This window comes from Ranitomeya variabilis, chromosome 6, assembly GCF_051348905.1.
Source record: "Ranitomeya variabilis isolate aRanVar5 chromosome 6, aRanVar5.hap1, whole genome shotgun sequence".
Lineage (NCBI taxonomy): Eukaryota > Metazoa > Chordata > Amphibia > Anura > Dendrobatidae > Ranitomeya > Ranitomeya variabilis.
The window spans coordinates 36,341,978-36,362,824 of NC_135237.1; the positions used below are offsets into that span (position 1 = coordinate 36,341,978).

Consider the following 20,847-nt stretch of genomic DNA (forward strand, 5'->3'; position numbering starts at 1 on the left):
TGGTTATTTATATCAGTCTTTTTGATCGCGTGTTATTCCAGTTTTTGTTTGGCGGTATGATAATAAAGCGTTGTTTTTTGCCTCGTTTTTTTTTTTCTTTTCTTACGGTGTTTACTGAAGGGGTTAACTAGTGGGGCAGTTTTATAGGTTGGGTCATTACGGACGTGGCGATACTAAATATGTGTACTTTTATTGTTTTTTTTATTTTATTTAGCTAAAGAAATGTATTTATGGGAATAATATATATATATTTTTTTCTTTATTTAGGATATTTTTTTTATTTTTTTTTTACACACATGTGGGGAATTTTTTTTAACTTTTTTACTTTGTCCCAGGGGGGGACATCACAGATCATTGATCTGGCAGTGTGCACAGCACTCTGCCAGATCTGCGATCTGCTGTGCAGGGCTGCAGGCTTACCAAGTGTCTGCTCTGAGCAGACACTCGGTAAGCCACCTCCCTCCCTGCAGGACCCGGATGCCGCGGCCATCTTGGACCCGGGACCTGCGGCGAGGAGGGAGGTAGGAGACCCTCAGAGCAACGCGATCACATCGCGTTGCTCCGGGGGTCTCAGGGAAGCCCGCAGGGAGCCCCCTCCCTGCGCGATGCTTCCCTATACCGCCGGTACACCGCGATCATGTTTGATCGCGGTGTGCCGGGGGTTAATGTGCCGGGGGCGGTCCGTGACCGCTCCTGGCACATAGTGCCGGATGTCAGCTGCGATATCCATAGAATGCAAATAAAATGATAAAAAAACAGACAATGTGATTTTCTGGATTTTTTTTTCTCAGTTTGTCTCCCATAGTTGAGGTCTACCTATGATGTAAATTACAGACGCCTCTCATCTTTTTAAGTGGTGGAACTTGCACTATTGCTGAATGACTAAATACTTTTTTGCCCCACTGTATATATATATATATATATATATATATATATATACACTCACCGGCCACTTTATTAGGTACACCATGCTAGTAATGGGTTGGACCCCCTTTTGCCTTCAGAACTGCCTCAATTCTTCGTGGCATAGATTCAACAAGGTGCTGGAAGCATTCCTCAGAGATTTTGGTCCATATTGACATGATGGCATCACACAGTTGCCGCAGATTTGTCGGCTGCACATCCCAAAGATGCTCCATACAAGGCAGGATGGATCCATGCTTTCATGTTGTTTACGCCAAATTCTGACCCTACCATCCGAATGTCGCAGCAGAAATCGAGACTCATCAGACCAAGCAACGTTTTTCCAATCTTCTACTGTCCAATTTCGATGAGCTTGTACAAATTGTAGCCTCAGTTTCCTGTTCTTAGCTGAAAGGAGTGGTACCCGGTGTGGTCTTCTGCTGCTGTAGCCCATCTGCCTCAAAGTTCGACGCACTGTGCGTTCAGAGATGCTCTTAGGCCTACCTTGGTTGTAACGGGTGGCGATTTGAGTCACTGTTGCCTTTCTATCAGCTCGAACCAGTCTGCCCATTCTCCTCTGACCTCTGGCATCAACAAGGCATTTCCGCCCACAGAACTGCCGCTCACTGGATTTTTTTTCTTTTTCGGACCATTCTCTGTAAACCCTAGAGATGGTTGTGCGTGAAAATCCCAGTAGATCAGCAGTTTCTGAAATACTCAGACCAGCCCTTCTGGCACCAACAACCATGCCACGTTCAAAGGCACTCAAATCACCTTTCTTCCCCATACTGATGCTCGGTTTGAACTGCAGGAGATTGTCTTGACCATGTCTACATGCCTAAATGCACTGAGTTGCCGCCATGTGATTGGCTGATTAGAAATTAAGTGTTAACAAGAAGTTGGACAGGTGTACCTAATAAAGTGGCCAGTGAGTGTATATATATATATATATATATATATATATATATATATATATATATATATTTATTTAATTATTGTACAGTCATTCACTGCAGAGTGTTAAAGTAAAAAAATAAAAAAAAAAATAAAAAAAAGGAAGAAAGCTGTGTGTTCCTTTGTGTGGATTGATCCCAGGTTCTCCTTCGTTTCTCTGCTATTTAGGGCTGCATTGATCAATGCTCTGGCCAGCTGGGAGGCTGCTGTTGCTGTTTCTGCCTGCTGCTTAATACTGAGCATGGGCTGGAGCTGGCAGGTAGCAGAGAGGCAGAGACAGAAGCAGAGGAGAGGTGGGGGTGGAGGATGGAGCCAGGCACAAAGCCCCAGCATAGCGACACACAGACACAGAGTAGATGGCACCATGCAGACACACTGAAAGTTAACACAGCGAATGAGTGGCATTCTATGGGCACAGGATTAAACTGATGCATCTCCTCCTCTAGCCCTGGATGTGCCCATCTCTGCTGCTGCTGCTGCTCCTACACCAGGACTGCTGCTGAGCTGACTGCTGCTGCTGGAGCCTGGAGGATTGGGCTTTATGTAGATTTTGGAAAAAAGAAAGAAGGGATTTTTGCAAGCTAGAAGTGCCTGTGTGCATCTCCTGGATGGACTGATTGCTTGCAGCAAGCAGCAGGACACTTTGCCCAGGATATCTGGATGTGCTGGGACCACATTGCAAGCAGGGAGGAAGCAGCAGCAGCAGCAACATCATCATCATCTCATGGGTGACAGCTGAAGCCTTGATCTGTCACTTAGATTTTTGGATTGTGCCACTAGGATTAGCAATATTGCGCTCTGCCTCCTCACATCATCGCCATCCACACATGAGAGAGGGTTTCCCCAGCTTGATCCTGCCCATGGCTGACTCCCTTCACTCAACAATCTGAGCATTGGATTTAAAGGGCTTCTCCTGCACTTCTAGTCTGACCTGGCACCTATATGCCCTATATACCCACATATGGGAGACTGCGGAACGTATGGCGTGCTACTACCTTGTCATTAGCTCCACTCATCTAAGCAATGGGCACTTTCGTAGTATTAAAGGAGTTTTCAGGGGGCCTCTCCATAAGACTGGGACCACCTTACCGGTAACGCCAACATTTAATATTATTACCTTTTTTTTGCTATGTTGTATGTGTTATATGGTTATTGAATTGATGATTCCCATGAGTGATGAATCCCAAAAAGTTGTCTTTAGTTATGGAAGCTGTAAATTGGTATTGATGGGTTATAGCTTTAATTGTTCTTGATACCTGTAATGCTGGTACTGACGTGCCATGTTGACCGTAAGTAGCTTAAAAAAAGATAAAATTATATAAATATATATATATATATATATATATATACGTGTATATATATATATATGTATATATATATATATATATATATATACATATATGCATAACAAATAATATATATAAATATGTATATATATATATATATATATATATATATATATATACTGACTAAACCTGGTCTGGGTGAGGAGGCTCGCTGTCTGCCAAGATGCTCTCTGTTCATCAATCGATATACATTGATATTACTGCTGTATTGATCTGCATTGAAACTTGCCGGTAAAGTACCTGGATATCATTATTGCTGGACTTTACATGCTCTATCATTATTGCTGGACTTTACATGCTCTACAATTACACAGATGTTATCACACATGGACTTATCCTGCTAAGAAGGGACAGAACTTTTGTCCTCTACTTTACCCCCTGCCCATAGACTATGGTGGGCACATGCCAAAACCAGTGTGTATAATACATATTGACTACTATGGAAACTTACAGTGGCCTACAGCGTCTTTCAGATAACCTAGGATTAACCTAAATTGAACAGATTTCTGCTATTTTAGGCGATTCATTTTTTTTTCAGGAAAGGGTTAACTCTCGTTGCACCCTCAGGATTGTTTGTAAATACAATGTAACAACTTGACTGTAAATACTGATTCCAGACTGTTACAATGTGACGCCATGCATTAGAACTGATGCTTTCGCCGCCATTGTCGTCCTGGGTCACATGGAGACTGTGACGACGAAGGATACTTTGTATTTTACAATGGAGTGAAAGATACGTTGTATTTCTTTGGCTTTTTTTTGGGGGGGCAAATCTTCGCCTGTTACATCACTTTTGCAATAAATGTCAAGGCGATCCTAAGGCTACTTTCACACTAGCGTTAACTGCATTACGTCGCAAATCCGTTTTTTTGCCGAAAAAACGGATGCGTCAAAAAAGTGAAAAACGTATGCAACGCATACAGCATTTCGACGGATCCGTCGCAAATCCGTTAAACGTTTCCGTCGAAAATACTGGATGCGTTGCATACGTTGCATCCGTTTTTACCATCCGTTGCATCCGTTTTTACGACTGATCCGTTTTTAAAATGGGAGGCTCCCAAATTTGATTGGCTACTGGAAAATATGGAAAACTATATAGTTACTGTTTTTACAGCCCATCTTTGAGGGTTTTAGTTTTGTGGCAGCAATGGAAGGTGTTCTTGTGAGGATTGCTAGTTTGGTTACCGACGTTATCTTTGAGATGAATCGCCTGGATATCATAGTGCGGGAGAAGGAGGCGGCAGCGGAAAAACGGAGGATGCTTCTGCAGCAACGGAGACGGAGGCGACTCTGGATACATCCGATTAATGAACTACGGATGATGATAAAGGGATCCAAACCCTACCCCTAACCTCACCCCTAACCGTTTAATGAACATTTTCTGACAGTCATAGTGCCACGTATATAAGTGCCACGTATATAAGTGCCACGTATATAAGTGCCACGTATATAAGTGCCACGTATATAAGATATAAGTGCCACGTATAACCACGTAGTTATAGTATTTATAGTACGTGGCACTTAAATACGTGGCACTTATATACGTGGCACTGATATACGTGGCACTGATATACGTGGCACTTATATACGTGGCACTTATATACGTGGCACTTATATACGTGGCACTTATATACGTGGCACTTATATACGTGGCACTTATATACGTGGCACTTATATACGTGGCACTTATATACGTGGCACTTATATACGTGGCACTTATATACGTGGCTGGCTGGGGTCTTGTGGCTGGCAGTCTTCTCTCTGGGTCTTGCTGGCATATGTGGGGTTGAAGGCCCAGGCCAGGTTTATATAGATTTGGGGGTGTCTGGCCAATTGGCAACAAAATCCAGCTTCTGAGCATGCTCAGTGTAAAAAAACGTATTGCAGCGCTGCATTGCGTCGTACGACGTGTCCCGACGCATCCGTCGCTCATAGGCTTCCATTGTAGCCAACGACGTATGCCGCAGGATGCGTCGCGACACGTTTTTTAGGCGGAGACAAAAAACGTTACAAGCAACGTTTTTTGCCGACGACGTGTGGCCAAATTTCGACGCATCCGTCGTAAAACGGACACGACGTATGCCAATCCGTCGCAATACGTCGCCAATACAAGTCTATGGGGAAAAAACGCATCCAGCAAAAACTTTTGCTGGATGCGTTTTTTCTGAAAAAAGACGTTTTGAGACGTAATGCAGTTAACGCTAGTGTGAAAGTAGCCTAAGAAAAACGGAAACCTTTTTTTTTTTGCGTAAATATATAATGTGCCAATTACTAAGCGGAGCGGAACGTATGAACACATATGTAGCCTATTAGTAGTTTGTATGGGGTTCATCATTCCGTGTTGTTTACGACATTTTGTACTTAAACTTTCGCCCTGGTCTAAGTCTAAGCCTCCCGCCATAAGCCTGTGGTTTTGTTTGCGTGCGGTTTAGTTGTAACATTACCACTTATAACTAATTGTGCCCACGTCTGCACATTCCAAGTGGCAATCTCAGAGCCACTTCTCCTTTACCGCAGGTCCTCCTTAAAGCTACACATTAGGAATAAGCTGCTATATAAACACTACACATCAATGCTGTCTCAATGAGTCACTCGTTATTTTACGCACCGGTCTGAAAGGAGTTTTATACTTTTTTGTAATGTAATATTTTTTATTTTTTTATTTTTTTTTTCTTACAAAATATTCAACATGATGTTCCATCCCTAGCGGTATATGACTCATACAGCTCTGCTACATCTAACTTCTATTAAATGGATCTTTTATTTATTATCACATGAGATCACTAGCCTAGGGAGGAAGGCTGGCCAGTTACTGATATAAATCAACATGGCGCCAAGTGGTCAATATATTTCAAACTGCTATGTAGAGGTGAGGAAAGAAGCAAAGGTTTGGGTGTTGGGGCATAATTTAGGAAGGGAGCCCCTTAATAAAATACTATAGGGAGGGGTGATGTTTTTTCTTATTTATGGTAGCAATAATAAGTGAATATCAACACCCTTACTATGGATGAAAAATGCAGACCCCTTCCCCTTGCAGTTCGGAAGACGCTAATTTAGGGAAGAGAGTGGCGCACGTTGGCACCCAGCACCCAGATCCCATGCCCTGCAAGTTCTCACTTAGTAGGAAGTCATCAGACTAACTGATCTTCTATGTTACTGTAGGTAATTGGATAACTTTAAGAAAAGGTGCAGCTGCCCCTTTAAATATTATTTTAGGTAATTGCACTGCTAGCAATTCTTTAAGATCACGTTATTATTATTAAAAATGCTTTGAAATAGCGATTTTTGCATCACCTTTGTATAACTACAACTCTCAGCATATATTCAGAGCTGCATGGAAATGATATTCTGTGTCTGTATGTTTAAGGGGGTTCTTATCAAAGTTTGATGCCCCTCAGTCAAGTGGGCAAATAAAAATTGGCTGCATAAAGAGACATCAGAGGGTCAGAAAAGGTTCTTTTTTTTCCTCCAAAATTATCATCAGAGTCCTAGAATGAGATGATATCCAGACATCCCATTAGTTTAAAGGGACAGTACGCAAATAAAAGTTTAGTTGTAAAAAAGTTATAGATTTTCTGCATCATTTTTTCCATAGTTTATGAGATCTCTGCTTGCTGTCGTACAATAGGAACCTTCATTGAGATAAAAGTCTTGGGTCACATTGTGTGTCCATCATATTGAATATTAAATGACAGCAAAGATATTGGAATTGATGTAGAGAATATAGTGGGAAATTGTAGAACTTTACTCTTTATTGGCAGGGAACGCAATTCCAATTTAAAGTCGCTCAAAGCGGAGTTTCCCTTTAAATGTGAGTGGTAGAAAGTGTTAAATACAGGTTCACTCTGCTTACTGAGAAATAACTATAAAATATGTCCTCAGTCAGGGAAACGTTACAGATTGCAACAGAGAACACAATCTCAATCAATTCATAATTGCTGCATTCATGACTTCCATGGCGGGAGTGTGGGAGCGTCCGCCGCTGACGTCCCCGGGGATCTCCCAGGAAAATAGGCGATTATTACAGAAATGGACGTCTTCTTGTCCCCCCCTCGCCATGTGGAAATGTGCAATGTTACTTCTGCCATCAATATAAGTGTACGGCGACGCTACGACCGGGGGACGTTACGGCGTCAAAGATTTTCTGCTCTCTTATTGGTTAATAAATGGCAGAGAGGAGAAATAATAGGAATATTTAACCCCGTCAGCACCACACAATCACATCACGGTCCACTATAGTCAAGACGACATAGTCCGGGTTAACATTCCAGGATTCGGAATTACCTTGTGTGATAACGGGCTGCATGTGATACATCTACAGATTACTACAGATTACTGGTGCAACTCATGGACTCACGGATCGCAAAGACTTTCAAGTTATTTGTAAAAGCAAAATTACACTTAAATGTTCAACATTTCTTGCAAAAGTGTAACTAGTCTATCATCTATGCATTAATCTATTATCTATCTATCTATCTATTATCTAACTATTATCTATCAGCTATCTATCAACTATTTATTATCTGTCTATCTATTATCTATGATCTATCTATTATCTATGATCCATCTATCTATTATCTATATATTGTCTATTATCTATCTATCTATCTAGTTATCTATCTGTTATCTATCTATTATGTATCATCTATCTATCTATCTATCTATCTATCTATCTATCTATCTATCTATCTATCTATCTATCTATCGTTAATATATCATATACATTAACGTCATTGTCTTTGGTCTTTACCCTGTGTCTGTATACAGTATATCATCTATAGTAAATCCCAGGAGCTGCTATCTCAGTTGTGACCACTAGGTGGTACCACAGAGCCCTTATATTCTGCCCATCTACTGGGCAGTAGAATGATCCCCAGAAAATGAAACATTCACACTATCAGAATTTGGTCAGTATTTTACATCAGTATTTGGTCAGTATTTTTCATCAGTATTTGTAAGCCAAAACCAGGAGTGGGTGATAAATCCAGAAGTGGTGCATATGTTTCTTTTATACTTTCCTCTGATTCTTCCACTCCTGGTTTTGGCTTTCAGATACTGATGTAAAATACTGAATACAAATGGCGTAGAATGACACTGTAGTGTGACTTCCCACCGGCCTGATTGTGACCATTATGTCCTACATCTACCAAGCAGGGAGCTTGTGATACTACTTTCTCATAAACTTTTCTTTTTCTATACTATTTAATATTATATTCCTCATGTTACAGTACATTCATGAATTTGTATTTCTTTTTTGGTTGTTTTGTTATGTTTTACATATGGCATGAGGGTGATAAATAATAGATGCAGCGGAGCCGAGTTAATCATTTATAATATCTCACGGTGAGATACATGTACCCTTTGAATTTCCATGAGACTTCTAGTAATCGTTCTTACCTGCCGTAATGGGTTTTCATATCATAAACATTTGCACCTTGTCATTGATCTTACGTAGTTGTTTCCATATCTAGCATAGACAATGACCCGCAGACACAATTGTGTCCTGGGGCAAATGTTCATCCTTCAGACCCCTTGAAAGATGGTTTACCTGAGATCTTTTTGGAAACAAAGGTTACATTTCCCTGCAGCTCCCCCGCAGGTGAAATGAGGCATTACACACTAATATCAATGAACTGTCTAGTAAATGTTGGGTCCTCCAAAGATAACGATGTGATACATTTTTGCCAGGGTCCACGTAGAGGGCCCAACTCATAATTCTCTAACAAGGAATTCAACCAATAGGAATTCTAAACCAGACAACCCCTTTAACTTCTTAGTGACGAGCCAATTTTTTACCTTAATGACCAGGACAAATTTTTTTAATCTGACCAGTGTCACTTTCTAAGGTAACAACTTTGAAACGCTTCTACATATCCCAGTAATTCTGAGATTATTTTTTCGTGACACATTGTGCTTTACATTAGTGGTAAATTTAGGTAGATATCTTTTGCGTTTATTTGTGAAAATATCAGAATTTGGGCAAAAATGTTGAAAAATTTGCAATTTTCACACTTTCAATCTTGATAGCCTTAAACCAGTAAGTCATGCTGTACAAAATAATAAATAATATTTCCCACATGTGTACTTTATATCTGCATCACTTTTCAAATGTCATTTTATTTTTGGGGGTATTTTAGAAGGGTTAAAAGTTTAGTAGCAATTTTAAAAAAATTTACAAAACTTTAGGTCTTTAGGGACTTTTATATATATATTGGAAACTCCCCAAAGTGAGACCATTTTAAGAACCGCACCCCTCAAATACTTCAAACCTGCTGTCAGGACATTTTTGAATCCTTCAGGTGGTACACAGGCGCTAATGGAAAGTGGAATGAAAAAAAAATGTAATTTTTCCTCTGAAATGTTGCTTTAGCCCCAATTTTTTAACTTTTACAAGGATTAGCGCAATAAAACAGACCCTACAATTTGTTACCCAGTTTCTTGTGAGCGCGCTGATACCCCACATGTGGCCAGAAGGCTCTGGACAAATGGCAAAGCTGGGAAGGGAAGGAGCACCACTGGAAGTTAATAAATAGTTTGCGGGCTCCATGTCGCATTTCCACAGACCCTAAGGTGCATAAACAGCAGACAACCCCCCACAAGTGACCCCATTTTGGAAACTACACCCCTCAAGGATTTTATCCCGGGGTATAGTGAGCATTTTGAACTCACAGGTACTACAAAGAATTTTCTATCATTAGTTCGTCATATTGAAAATTTTCATTTATTTCCCAAAAATGTTGCTTTAGCCCCAAATTGTTCAACTTTGCAAGAGGTAACATGAAAAAGCGGACCACAAAGTCTGTTACCCACTTTCTTCTGAGTGTGACGATACCCCACGTCAGGGCCGTATTTGCCACTAGGAACTTAAGGGCACATGCCTAGGGCGGGAACAGGCGGGGGGCGGCACCTGAGCAAGGTTTTTTTTTTTATACCAGTCTTGTGCGTCCCTTCCTGAAGACAGGGGGCAGCAGAGCAGCAGCCAGAACACGTGGTGCTGGTGCCGACGGTGCCGACTCTCCCTACTCCCCCTGCTGAGACACAGTGACTCCCCTGCTCACAGCCTCACTGGTGCCCAGCCGAAATGTGACTGACTGCTGAGGTGGAGCGGCGGCGACCCTGTGTCCCGACCCTGGTTCCTGTCCTGGACTCACATGTTGCTGGCCTGGAGGACTCGCAGTAGAGCAGTACATACACAGTAGTAAGTAGTGTACTGTCTCTGTCTGTAATGATCTCCCTCCTGGCTCCTGCCCACGCACTGCCTGCTGCATGTCTCTGTCTGTGACTCACCTCATGGTCCTCACCCCTTTCCTCACGTTCCTCAGCCTCGTTTCTGCCTGTAGTGCCTGAGGCTGGAGGATCCGTGAAAACACAGCAGCCCTTGAATGTTTGATGTTTTTTTGATCTTTGCTCCTGGCAGACCGACCCAGAGAGTGAGTGGTGGGGGTGGGGTATAATACACCCCCACTCACTCTATCTGGGTCCTGGGAGCAAACATTGCCAGTGCTGGTGTGTGTGTGTGGCTGTATTTGTGTGTGTGCGCGGAGCTGTATGTATGTGTGTGTCTGTGCGGAGCTGTATGTATGTGTGTGTCTGTGCGGTGCTGTATATATGTGTGTGTCTGTGCGGTGCTGTATATATGTGTGTGTCTGGGCGGTGCTGTATGTGTGTGTGTGTGCGGAGCTGTATGTGTGTGTGTCTGTGCAGTGCTGTATGTATGTGTGTGTTTGTGCGGAGCTGTATGTATGTGTGTGTCTGTGCGGTGCTGTATATATGTGTGTGTCTGGGCGGTGCTGTATGTGTGTGTGTGCGGAGCTGTATGTGTGTGTGTGTGTGAGCAGAGCTGTATGTGTGTGTGGAGCTGTGTGTGTTTGTGTGCGGAGCTGTGTGTGTTTGTGTGCGGAGCTGTATGTGTGTGGGGCTGTATGTGTGTGTGTGCGGGCAGCAGAGCTGTGTGTGCGTGGAGCTGTATGTGTGTGTGGGGCTGTGTGTGTGTGCGGACCTGTGTGTGTCTGTGTACGTGGAGCTGTATGTGTGTGTGCACGGAGCTGTATGTGTGTGTGTGGGGTTGTGTGTGTGTGCGGAGCTGTGTGTGTTTGTGTGCGTGGAGCTGTATGTGTGTGTGTGCGTGGAGCTGTATGTGTGTGTGTGCATGGAGCTGTATGTATGTGTATGTGTGTGTGGAGCTGTATGTGTGTGTGGAGCTGTATGTGTGTGCAGAGCTGTATGTGTGTGTGTGTGTGCAGAGCTGTATGTGTGTGTGGCGCTATATGCATGTGGAGCTGTATGTGTGTGTATGTGTGACGCTGTATGTGTGTGTTCACAGTGAGACCGCTAAGTCATCTGGGTAATTTCACAATGCAACACTGGGAACGGAAGCTGGCGGCCACATCGGGACGGCTTCAGTGGATGCCGGAGGGTGAGTATATAACTATTTTTTATTTTAATTCTTTTTTTTAACAGGGATATGGTGCCCACACCATACTGCGTGAGCTCTGTCATATACTACGTGGGCAGTGTTATATACTGTGTGGGCTGTGTTATATACTACGTGGGCAGTGTTATATACTGCGTGGGCTGTGTTATATACTGTCTGGCTGCTATATACTATGTGGGAAGTGATATATGATACGTGGGCTGTGTTATATACTGCGTGGGCTGTGTTATATACTGTGTGGGCAGTGTTATATACTAAGGGGGCTGTGCTATATATTACATGGGCTGTGCTATATATTATGTGGGCTGTGTTATATACTGCGTGGGCTGTGCTATATATTACGTGGGCTGCGTTATATACTGTGTGGGCTGTGTTATACACTGCGTGGGCTGTGCTATACATTACGTGGGCTGTGTTATATACTGTGTGGGCTGTGCTATATATTACGTGGGCTGTGTTATATACTGCGTGGGCTGTGCTATATACTACGTGGCTGTTATATACTACGTGGTTCCTATATACTACGTGGCTGTGTTATCTATATATATAATTGTCTGAGGGGTTCTTCCGTCTGTCTGTCTGTCTGTCTTTCTGTCTGCAACTTCCGTCACGGAAATTCCGCGTCGCTGATTTGTCTCGCCAGCTGCCTGTCATGGCTGCCGCGACCAATCAGCGACGGGCACAGTCCGATTAGTCCCTCCCTACTCCCCTGCAGTCAGTGCCTGGTGCCCGCTCCATACACCCCCTCCAGTCACCACTCACACAGGGTTAATGCCAGCGGTAACAGACCGCGTTATGCCACGGGTAACGCACTCTGTTACCACTGCTATTAACCCTATGTGTCCCCAACTTTTTACTATTGATGCTACCTATGCAGCATCAATAGTAAAAAGATCTAATGTTAAAAATAATAAAAAAACAAAAAACCTGCTATTCTCACCTTCCGTCGTCCGACGATGTGCTCACGCCTGCCGCCATCTTCCGTTCCCAGAGATGCATTGCGAAATTACCCATTAGACTTAGCGGTCTTGCGAGACCGCTAAGTCTTCTGGGTAATTGCGCAATGCATCCTGAGAATGGAAGATGGCGGCAGCCGCGCGCTCATCGCCAGAGCTTCACTGGATCCCGGCGGGTGAGTATATAACTATTTTTTATTTTCATTATTTTTTTTAACAGGGATATGGTGCCCACACTGCTAAATACTGCGTGGGCTGTGTTATATACTGCGTGGCTGCTATATACTACATGGGCACTGTTATATACTGCGTGGACTGTATTATATACTGCGTGGGCTGTGCTATATACTACATCGCCTGTGTTATATACTGCATGGCCTGTGTTATATACTACATCGCCTGTGTTATATACTGCGTGGCTGCTATATACTGCGTGGGCTGTGTTATATAGAACGTGGGCTGTGTTATATACTGTTTGGGCTGTGTTATATACTGCGTGGCCTGTATTAACGCATCGGGTATTCTACAATATGTATGTATATGTATGTATATAGCAGCCACATAGTATATAGCACAGGCCACGTAGTATTTGTCTGCTATACACTACATGGCTCCTATATACTATGTGGCCTGTGCTATATACTATGTGGCTGCTATATACATACATATTCTAGAATACACAATGCGTTAGAATCAGGCCACCATCTAGTATACTATATAATACGGCACTGAAGGGGTATAGAGCTTGAGTAACAGATCTACTCCCTCATTTGCATATGTATGCAAACCGATTTCAGATGAATGGACTGAACATGTAAAAATATTGCTGGAATTGTCTTTGAAAGAGCTACATGGGCATATACATACAGTAGATTTGGACCCCTTACTCATTCCCTATGGGACTTGCGGACATGTGCGGCACTTGCGGTGAGACAAAAACACTGCTAGCAGTGTTTGTTTTTTTTCCATCGCTGCAAGTACTGCATTTCCTGGATCGCGGCAAAACTGCAAGTGCCGCACATGTCCGCAAGTCCCATAGGGAATGAATGAGGCCGAACGCACTGTTGCCGTAAGGCTGGGTTCACACTGCGTTAGTGTGACCTGTTTAACGGGCTATGTTACACCGTGGCATAACGCGGTGTAACGTAGTCCGTTAACGCCGCCATTGAATGCAATGGCGGACGCATCGCTAGCGCACGCCCACAATGGTCGTGCGCTAGCGATGTGCCGTCATTGAGTGACGGACCCTGAGACGCGGGCTGCAGCGTTTCCGGGTCCGTCACTGCTAGCGCAGATAGAGCTAGCAGAGCTCTATCTGCGCTAGCGGGATGCAAACGCCGGCACTTGCGCTAGCAGCAGCCCGTTGGCGTATGTGCTGAACGGGCTGCTGCTAACGCAGTGTGAACTTAGCCTAAGTGATGCGTTACAAGGCAGATGCAGAAAAACTGCCGGATCTGCCGCGAATGGTAAAAATCACTGATGTGAAAGTAGCCTAAGTCACTGCCGACAGTGTCTGCATTAGTCATACTCACCAATTGAAGGTGTAGCACGAAAAGTGCCTAGGGCAGCAGAAACTCTAAATACGGCCCTGCCCCACGTGTAGACAAATAGTTCTGTTTGGATGGAAGGCAGAGTTCGGAGACGAAAGGAGCGACGTTTGGTATTTGGAATATAAATGTGGTTGGAACAGATTGCAGAAACAGTGTTTATGTGCAGAGCCACCGATGTACAAAAACAGCAGAGACCCCCACAAGTGACCCCATTTTGGAAACTAGACCCATCAAGGAATTCATCTAGGGGGTGTCAAGCTTGTTGCACTCATACATGTTTCACGGAACTTTTTGAAATACGGATGTGAGAATGAATGTTGCATTTTTTCTGCCAAAATGATGTTTTAGCTCCAGATTTATAATGTTCACAATGGATGATAGGAAAAAATGGACCTCATAATTTATTATGCGATTTTTAACCCCTTCACCCCCAAGGGTGGTTTGCACGTTAATGACCGGGCCAATTTTTACAATTCTGACCACTGTCCCTTTATGAGGTTATAACTCTGGAACGCTTTGACGGATCTTGGCGATTCTGACATTGTTTTCTCGTGACATATTGTACTTCATGATGAAAATTTCGCAATTTTCCAACTTTGAATTTTTATGCCCTTAAATCACAGAGATATGTCACGCAAAATACTTAATAAGTAACGTTTCCCACATGTCTACTTTACATCAGCACAATTTTGGAACCAACATTTTTTTTGGTGACGGAGTTATAAGGGTTAAAAGTTGACCAGCAATTTCTCATTTTTACAACACCATTTTTTTTTAGGGACCACATCTCATTTGAAGTCATTTTGAGGGGTCTATATGATAGAAAATACCCAAGTGTGACACCATTCTAAAAACTGCACCTCTCAAGGTGCTCAAAACCACATTCAAGAAGTTTATTAACCCTTCAGGTGTTTCACAGGAATTTTTGGAATGTTTAAATAAAAATAAACATTTAACTTTTTTTCACTCAAAATTTGTTTCAGCTCCAATTTGTTTTATTTTACCAAGGGTAACAGGAGAAAATAGACCCCAAAATTTGTTGTACAATTCGTCCTGAGTACGCTGATACCCCATATGTGGGTGTAAACCATTGTTTGGGCGCAGGGCAGAGCTCGGAAGGAAAGGAGCGCCATTTGACTTTTCAATGCAAAATTGACTGGAATTGAGATGGGACGCCATGTTGCATTTGGAGAGCCCCAGATGTCCGTAAACATTGAAACCCCCCACAAGTGACACCATTTTGGAAAGTAGACCCCCTAAGGATCTTATCTAGATGTGTGTTGAGCACTTTGACCCAACAAGTGCTTCACAGAAGTTTATAATGCAGAGCCGTAAAAATAAAAATCATATTTTTTCACAAAAATGATCTTTTCGCCCCCATTTTTTTATTTCCCCAAGGGTAAGAGAAGAAATTAGACCACAAAAGTTGTTGTGCAATTTGTCCTGAGTACGACGATACCCCATATGTGGGGGTAAACCACTGTTTGGGCGCATAGCAGAGCTCGGAAGGGAAGGAGCGCTATTTTACTTTTCAATGCAAAATTGACTGGAATTAAGATGGGATGCCATGTTGCGTTTGGAGAGCCCCTGATGTGCCTAAACATTAAAAACCCCCACAAGTGACACCATTTTGGAAAGTAGACCCCCTAAGGAACTTATCTAGTTGTGTTTTGATAGCTTTGAACCCCCAAGTGTTTCACTACAGTTTATAATGCAGAGCCGTGAAAATAAAAATTCCTTTTTTTTTCTTCACAAAAATGATTTTTAGCCCCCAGTTTTGTATTTTCACAAGGGTATCAGGATAAATTGGACCCCAAACTTTGTTGTCCAATTTGTCCTGAGTACGCTGATACCCCATATGTGGGGGGGAACCACTGTTTGGGCGCATGACAGAGCTCGGAAGGGAAGGAGCGCCATTTGGAATGCAGACTTAAATGGATTGGTCTGCAGGCGTCACGTTGCATTTGCAGAGCCCCTGATGTACCCAAACAGTACAAACCCCCCACAAGTGACCCCATATTGGAAACTAGACCCCCCAAGGAACTTATCTAGATGTGTTGTGAGAACTTTGAACCCCCAAGTGTTTCACTACAGTTTATAACGCAGAGCCGTGAAAATAAAAATTCCTTTTTTTTTCACAAAAATGATTTTTTAGCCCCCAGTTTTGTATTTTCACAAGGGTATCAGGATAAATTGGGCTCCAAAAGTTGTTGTCCAATTTGTCCTGAGTACGATGATACCCCATATGTGGGGGGGAACCACTGTTTGGGTGCATGACAGAGCTCGGAAGGGAAGGAGCGTCATTTGGAATGCAGACTTAAATGGATTGGTCTGCAGGCGTCACGTTGCATTTGCAGAGCCCCTGATGTACCCAAACAGTACAAACCCCCCACAAGTGACCCCATATTGGAAACTAGACCCCCCAAGGAACTTATCTAGATGTGTTGTGAGAACTTTGAACCCCCAAGTGTTTCACTACAGTTTATAACGCAGAGCCGTGAAAATAAAAATTCTTTTTTTTTTTCACAAAAATTATTTTTTAGCCCCCAGTTTTGTATTTTCACAAGGGTATCAGGATAAATTGGACCCCAAAAGTTGTTGATCAATTTGTCCTGAGTACGCTGATACCCCATATGTGGGGGGGAACCACTGTTTGGGCACACGGGAGAGCTCTGAAGGGAAGGAGCACTGTTTTCCTTTTTCAACGCAGAATTGGCTGGAATTCAGATCGGATGCCATGTCCCGTTTGGAGAGCCCCTGATGTGCCTAAACAGTGGAAACCCCCCAATTATAACTGAAACCCTAATCCAAACACATCCCTAACCCTAATCCCAACGGTAACCCTAACCACTCCTCTAACCCAGACACACCCAACCCTATTCCCAACCGTAAATGTAATCCAAACCCTAACCCTATCTTTAGCCCCAACCCTAACTGTAGCTCCAACCCTAGCCCCAACCCTAACCCTAACCCTAGCCCTAACCCTAGCAATAACCCTAGCCCTATCACTAGCCCTAACACTAGCCGTAACACTAGCCGTAACACTAGCCCTAACCCTAGCCCTAACCCTATCCCCAACCCTAGCCCTAACCCTAGCCCTAACCCTAGCCCCAACTTTAGCCCTAACCCTAGTCCTAACCCTTGCCCTAACCCTAACCCTAGCCCTAACTCTAGTCCTAACTCTAGCCCTAACCCTAGCCCCAACCCTAGCCCTAACCCTAACCCTTGCCCTAACCCTAGCCCTAACTCTAGTCCTAACTCTAGCCCTAACCCTAACCCTAACCCTAATGGGAAAATGGAAATAAATACATTTTTTATTTTTTTTATTTTTCCCTAACTAAGGGGGTGATGAAGGGGGGTTTGATTTACTTTTATAGCGGGTTATTTAGCGGATTTTTATGATTGGCAGCTGTCACACACTGAAAGACGCTTTTCATTGCAAAAAATATTTTTTGCGTTACCACATTTTGAGAGCTGTAATTTTTCCATATTTGAGTCCACAGAGTTATGTGAGATCTTGTTTTTTGCGGGACGCGTTGACGTTTTTATTGGTAACATTTTCGGACACGTGACATTTTTTGATCGCTTTTTATTCCGATTTTTGTGAGGCAGAGTGATCAAAAACCAGCTATTCATGAATTTCTTTTGGGGGAGGCGTTTATACCATTCCGCGTTTGGTAAAATTGATAAAGCAGTTTTATTCGTCGGGTCAGTACGATTACAGCGATATCTCATTTATATCATTTTTTTATGTTTTGGCGCTTTTATACGATAAAAACTATTTTATAGAAAAAAAAATTATTTTGGTATCGCTTTATTCTCAGGACTATAACTTTTTTATTTTTTTGCTGATGATGCTGTATGGTGGCTCGTTTTTTGCGGGACAAGATGACGTTTTCAGCGGTGCCATGGTTATTTATATCAGTCTTTTTGATCGCATGTTATTCCACTTTTTGTTCGGCGGTATGGTAATAAAGCGTTGTTTTTTGCCTCGTTTTTTTTTTTTTTTTCTTACGGTGTTTACTGAAGAGGTTAACTAGTGGGGCAGTTTTATAGGTTGGGTCGTTACGGATGCGGTGATACTAAATATGTGTACTTTTATTGTTTTTTTTATTTTATTTAGCTAAAGAAATGTATTTATGGGAATAATTTTTTTTTTTTTTTATTTATTTAGGATATTTTTTTTATTTTTTTTTTACACACATGTGGGGAATTTTTTTTTAACTTTTTTACTTTGTCCCAGGGGGGGACATCACAGATCATTGATCTGGCAGTGTGCACAGCACTCTGCCAGATCTGCGATCTGCTGTGCAGGGCTGCAGGCTTACCAAGTGTCTGCTCTGAGCAGACACTCGGTAAGCCACCTCCCTCCCTGCAGGACCCGGATGCCGCGGCCATCTTGGATCCGGGACCTGCGGCGAGGAGGGAGGTAGGAGACCCTCAGAGCAACGCGATCACATCGCGTTGCTCCGGGGGTCTCAGGGAAGCACGCAGGGAGCCCCCTCCCTGCGCGATGCTTCCCTATACCGCCGGTACACCGCGATCATGTTTGATCGCGGTGTGCCGGGGGTTAATGTGCCGGGGGCGGTCCGTGACCGCTCCTGGCACATAGTGCCGGATGTCAGCTGCGATATGCAGCTGACACCCGGCCGCGATCGGCCGCGCTCCCCCCGTGAGCGCGGCCGATCGGCTATGACGTACTATCCCGTCGAGGGTCAGATAGGCCCAGGTCACCTCGACGGGATAGTACGTCTAAGGTCACAGAGGGGTTAATGAATGTGGCAGTTCCCCCATATGTGGCTGTATGCTACTGTTAGAGCACACGGCAGCGATCAGAAGGGAAGGAACACTACTGTTCATCTATCATCTATCTATTATCTATCTATTATCTATCTATCTATCAATTATCTATGTATTATTTATATCTATTATCTAAATATTATCTATTTATCTATCTATTATCTATCTATCTCTCTATTATCTGTTTTTATCTTTCTATTATCTATATATTATCTATCATCGCTCTAATATCTATCTATCCATCTATCTATATATTGATTATTTATCCATCTATCATCGATCTATTATCTATCTATCTATCTATCTATCTATCTATCTATCTATCTATCTATCTATCTATCTATCTATCTATCTATCTATCATGTATTATCTATTTATCCATTATCTATTATCTATCTATTATCTATCTATTTATTATTTATTATCTATCATCTATCTATCTATTATCAATCTATATATTATCTATCTATTAACAATCTATTATCTATCTAGTATCTATCTATCATCTATCATATTCATGGAGTTGATAAAAATGTACCTAAAGAAAACTACCCCTATAAGACAGTGTAGCAGGTTTACCTCAGTCTGGGGTGTAACTGGGGAACTGCATGTTAGTTTCACCAATAATCCATTCTTCCTTGGTCCGGGTGTGTAATGGGTATCATGAGAAATTAGGGGAAATTTGCAGAAGGTTAAAGTGATAACAACTGTCCCGGTTTTCCTGTGTCTTTATCCACTCCCTCGAGCCTTGCATCAGCAGAATTCTCCTTTAATATCCAGATCTAATTTTACACCCACAATGTATCCAGCCCTATGGGTAATTTCATCCATAAATATTCCGTCTTTCCATTTACAATATCTCACGAATCTCAGTTTCTATTTCTGCTTTTAGGAAATAAGTTATAATGAGAATATCTGGGAACTTTTTTCTTTCTTTAATGGCAGAATTGGGTTTATTCCCGAGCTTTCTCTAATCGCTCTGGAAGGATTCTCATACTTTTTCAATAGAGGCTCAATTTCCGAGAATTGCCGCAATTTGAACTGTGAGTCTCCGCTGATGAATCGGAGGAGTTGGAGGACGGCCTCATTCTCTGCATTCCATTTGTGGAATTACTGTGGACTGTGCCGGTGACAAATTAATAGTGGATCCTGTGGCCGCCGGTCGAAGTTATGGACTCGGAGATCTCCGGCTGCCCCCGGATATAACTATGGCCCGCGGTTCTCCGGGAGGTGCTCCATTATTGAGAGCATGAAATGTCAGTAAACTTCAGGCTTCTCTGTCCGAAATTATTGAGGCATTAAGTCATCGTGATCAAATGTCATGTGTGGAGCCTACGGACGGGGAGGCACCGCGCTCCGTGACTTTCACATGTCTTTGGCTTTTTCTATGGGGGAGGCAGAAGCTCCATGACATTAAGTTCTTTTATTATCAGAGTCCACCTCCAGGAAGATTTGTTATTGACATGTCTGTAAGTAATATGTGTGCAAACATCTCACTGTGATACCAGAGCATGGTGATGGGAAGGAGATAAGTGGCGGCAGCACTGCACCGGCACCGATCATCTCCTCCTGCAGAACCAGTCTGATGCTCCAAGCGTCCTGCCTCTGCTACATAGTGCTATCGCACACACCTCAGCTGCTGCAGAACCTCATAGTACACACTTCATATGGATAGATGGAGAGTGATGGATACATACAGAATTAGATAGACATATGCTGGTACATTTATTTTTTTGTACCTATAAAACCCTAAATCTCCTCTATTTTTTTAATGTTACCAATTGTATCAAAGAACGTGTCAAGTTCTCGCTTTTGCCCTTTGATATATTTTCTGTCAGGGGAAGAGCAAACTGTCATAAGATATTAGAAGAAACGGGGCGGCTGAAATCTCATGCAGATGTTTC

At 42.8% G+C, this 20,847-nt stretch overlaps 1 protein-coding gene and 1 long non-coding RNA gene across 2 annotated transcripts in view; one reads left to right on the plus strand and one right to left on the minus strand.

Moving 5' to 3' along the window:
• Positions 1–250: 250 nt before the first annotated feature.
• Positions 251–682, minus strand: LOC143783392 (uncharacterized). The gene is made up of 2 exons (XR_013217146.1): positions 443–682; positions 251–377 (listed from the first exon to the last, which is right to left on the minus strand). It is a non-coding gene; the product is annotated as an uncharacterized LOC143783392 (long non-coding RNA).
• A 1,267-nt stretch (positions 683–1,949) lies between these two features.
• Positions 1,950–20,847, plus strand: part of ZNF804B (zinc finger protein 804B) — a 408,310-nt gene continuing 389,412 nt past the window's right edge. Inside the window, exon 1 of the mRNA XM_077268234.1 lies at positions 1,950–2,948. Within this exon, the coding sequence (XP_077124349.1) occupies positions 2,838–2,948 (111 nt within the window). The 5' untranslated portion in view covers positions 1,950–2,837. The remainder of the gene's footprint in view (positions 2,949–20,847) is intronic.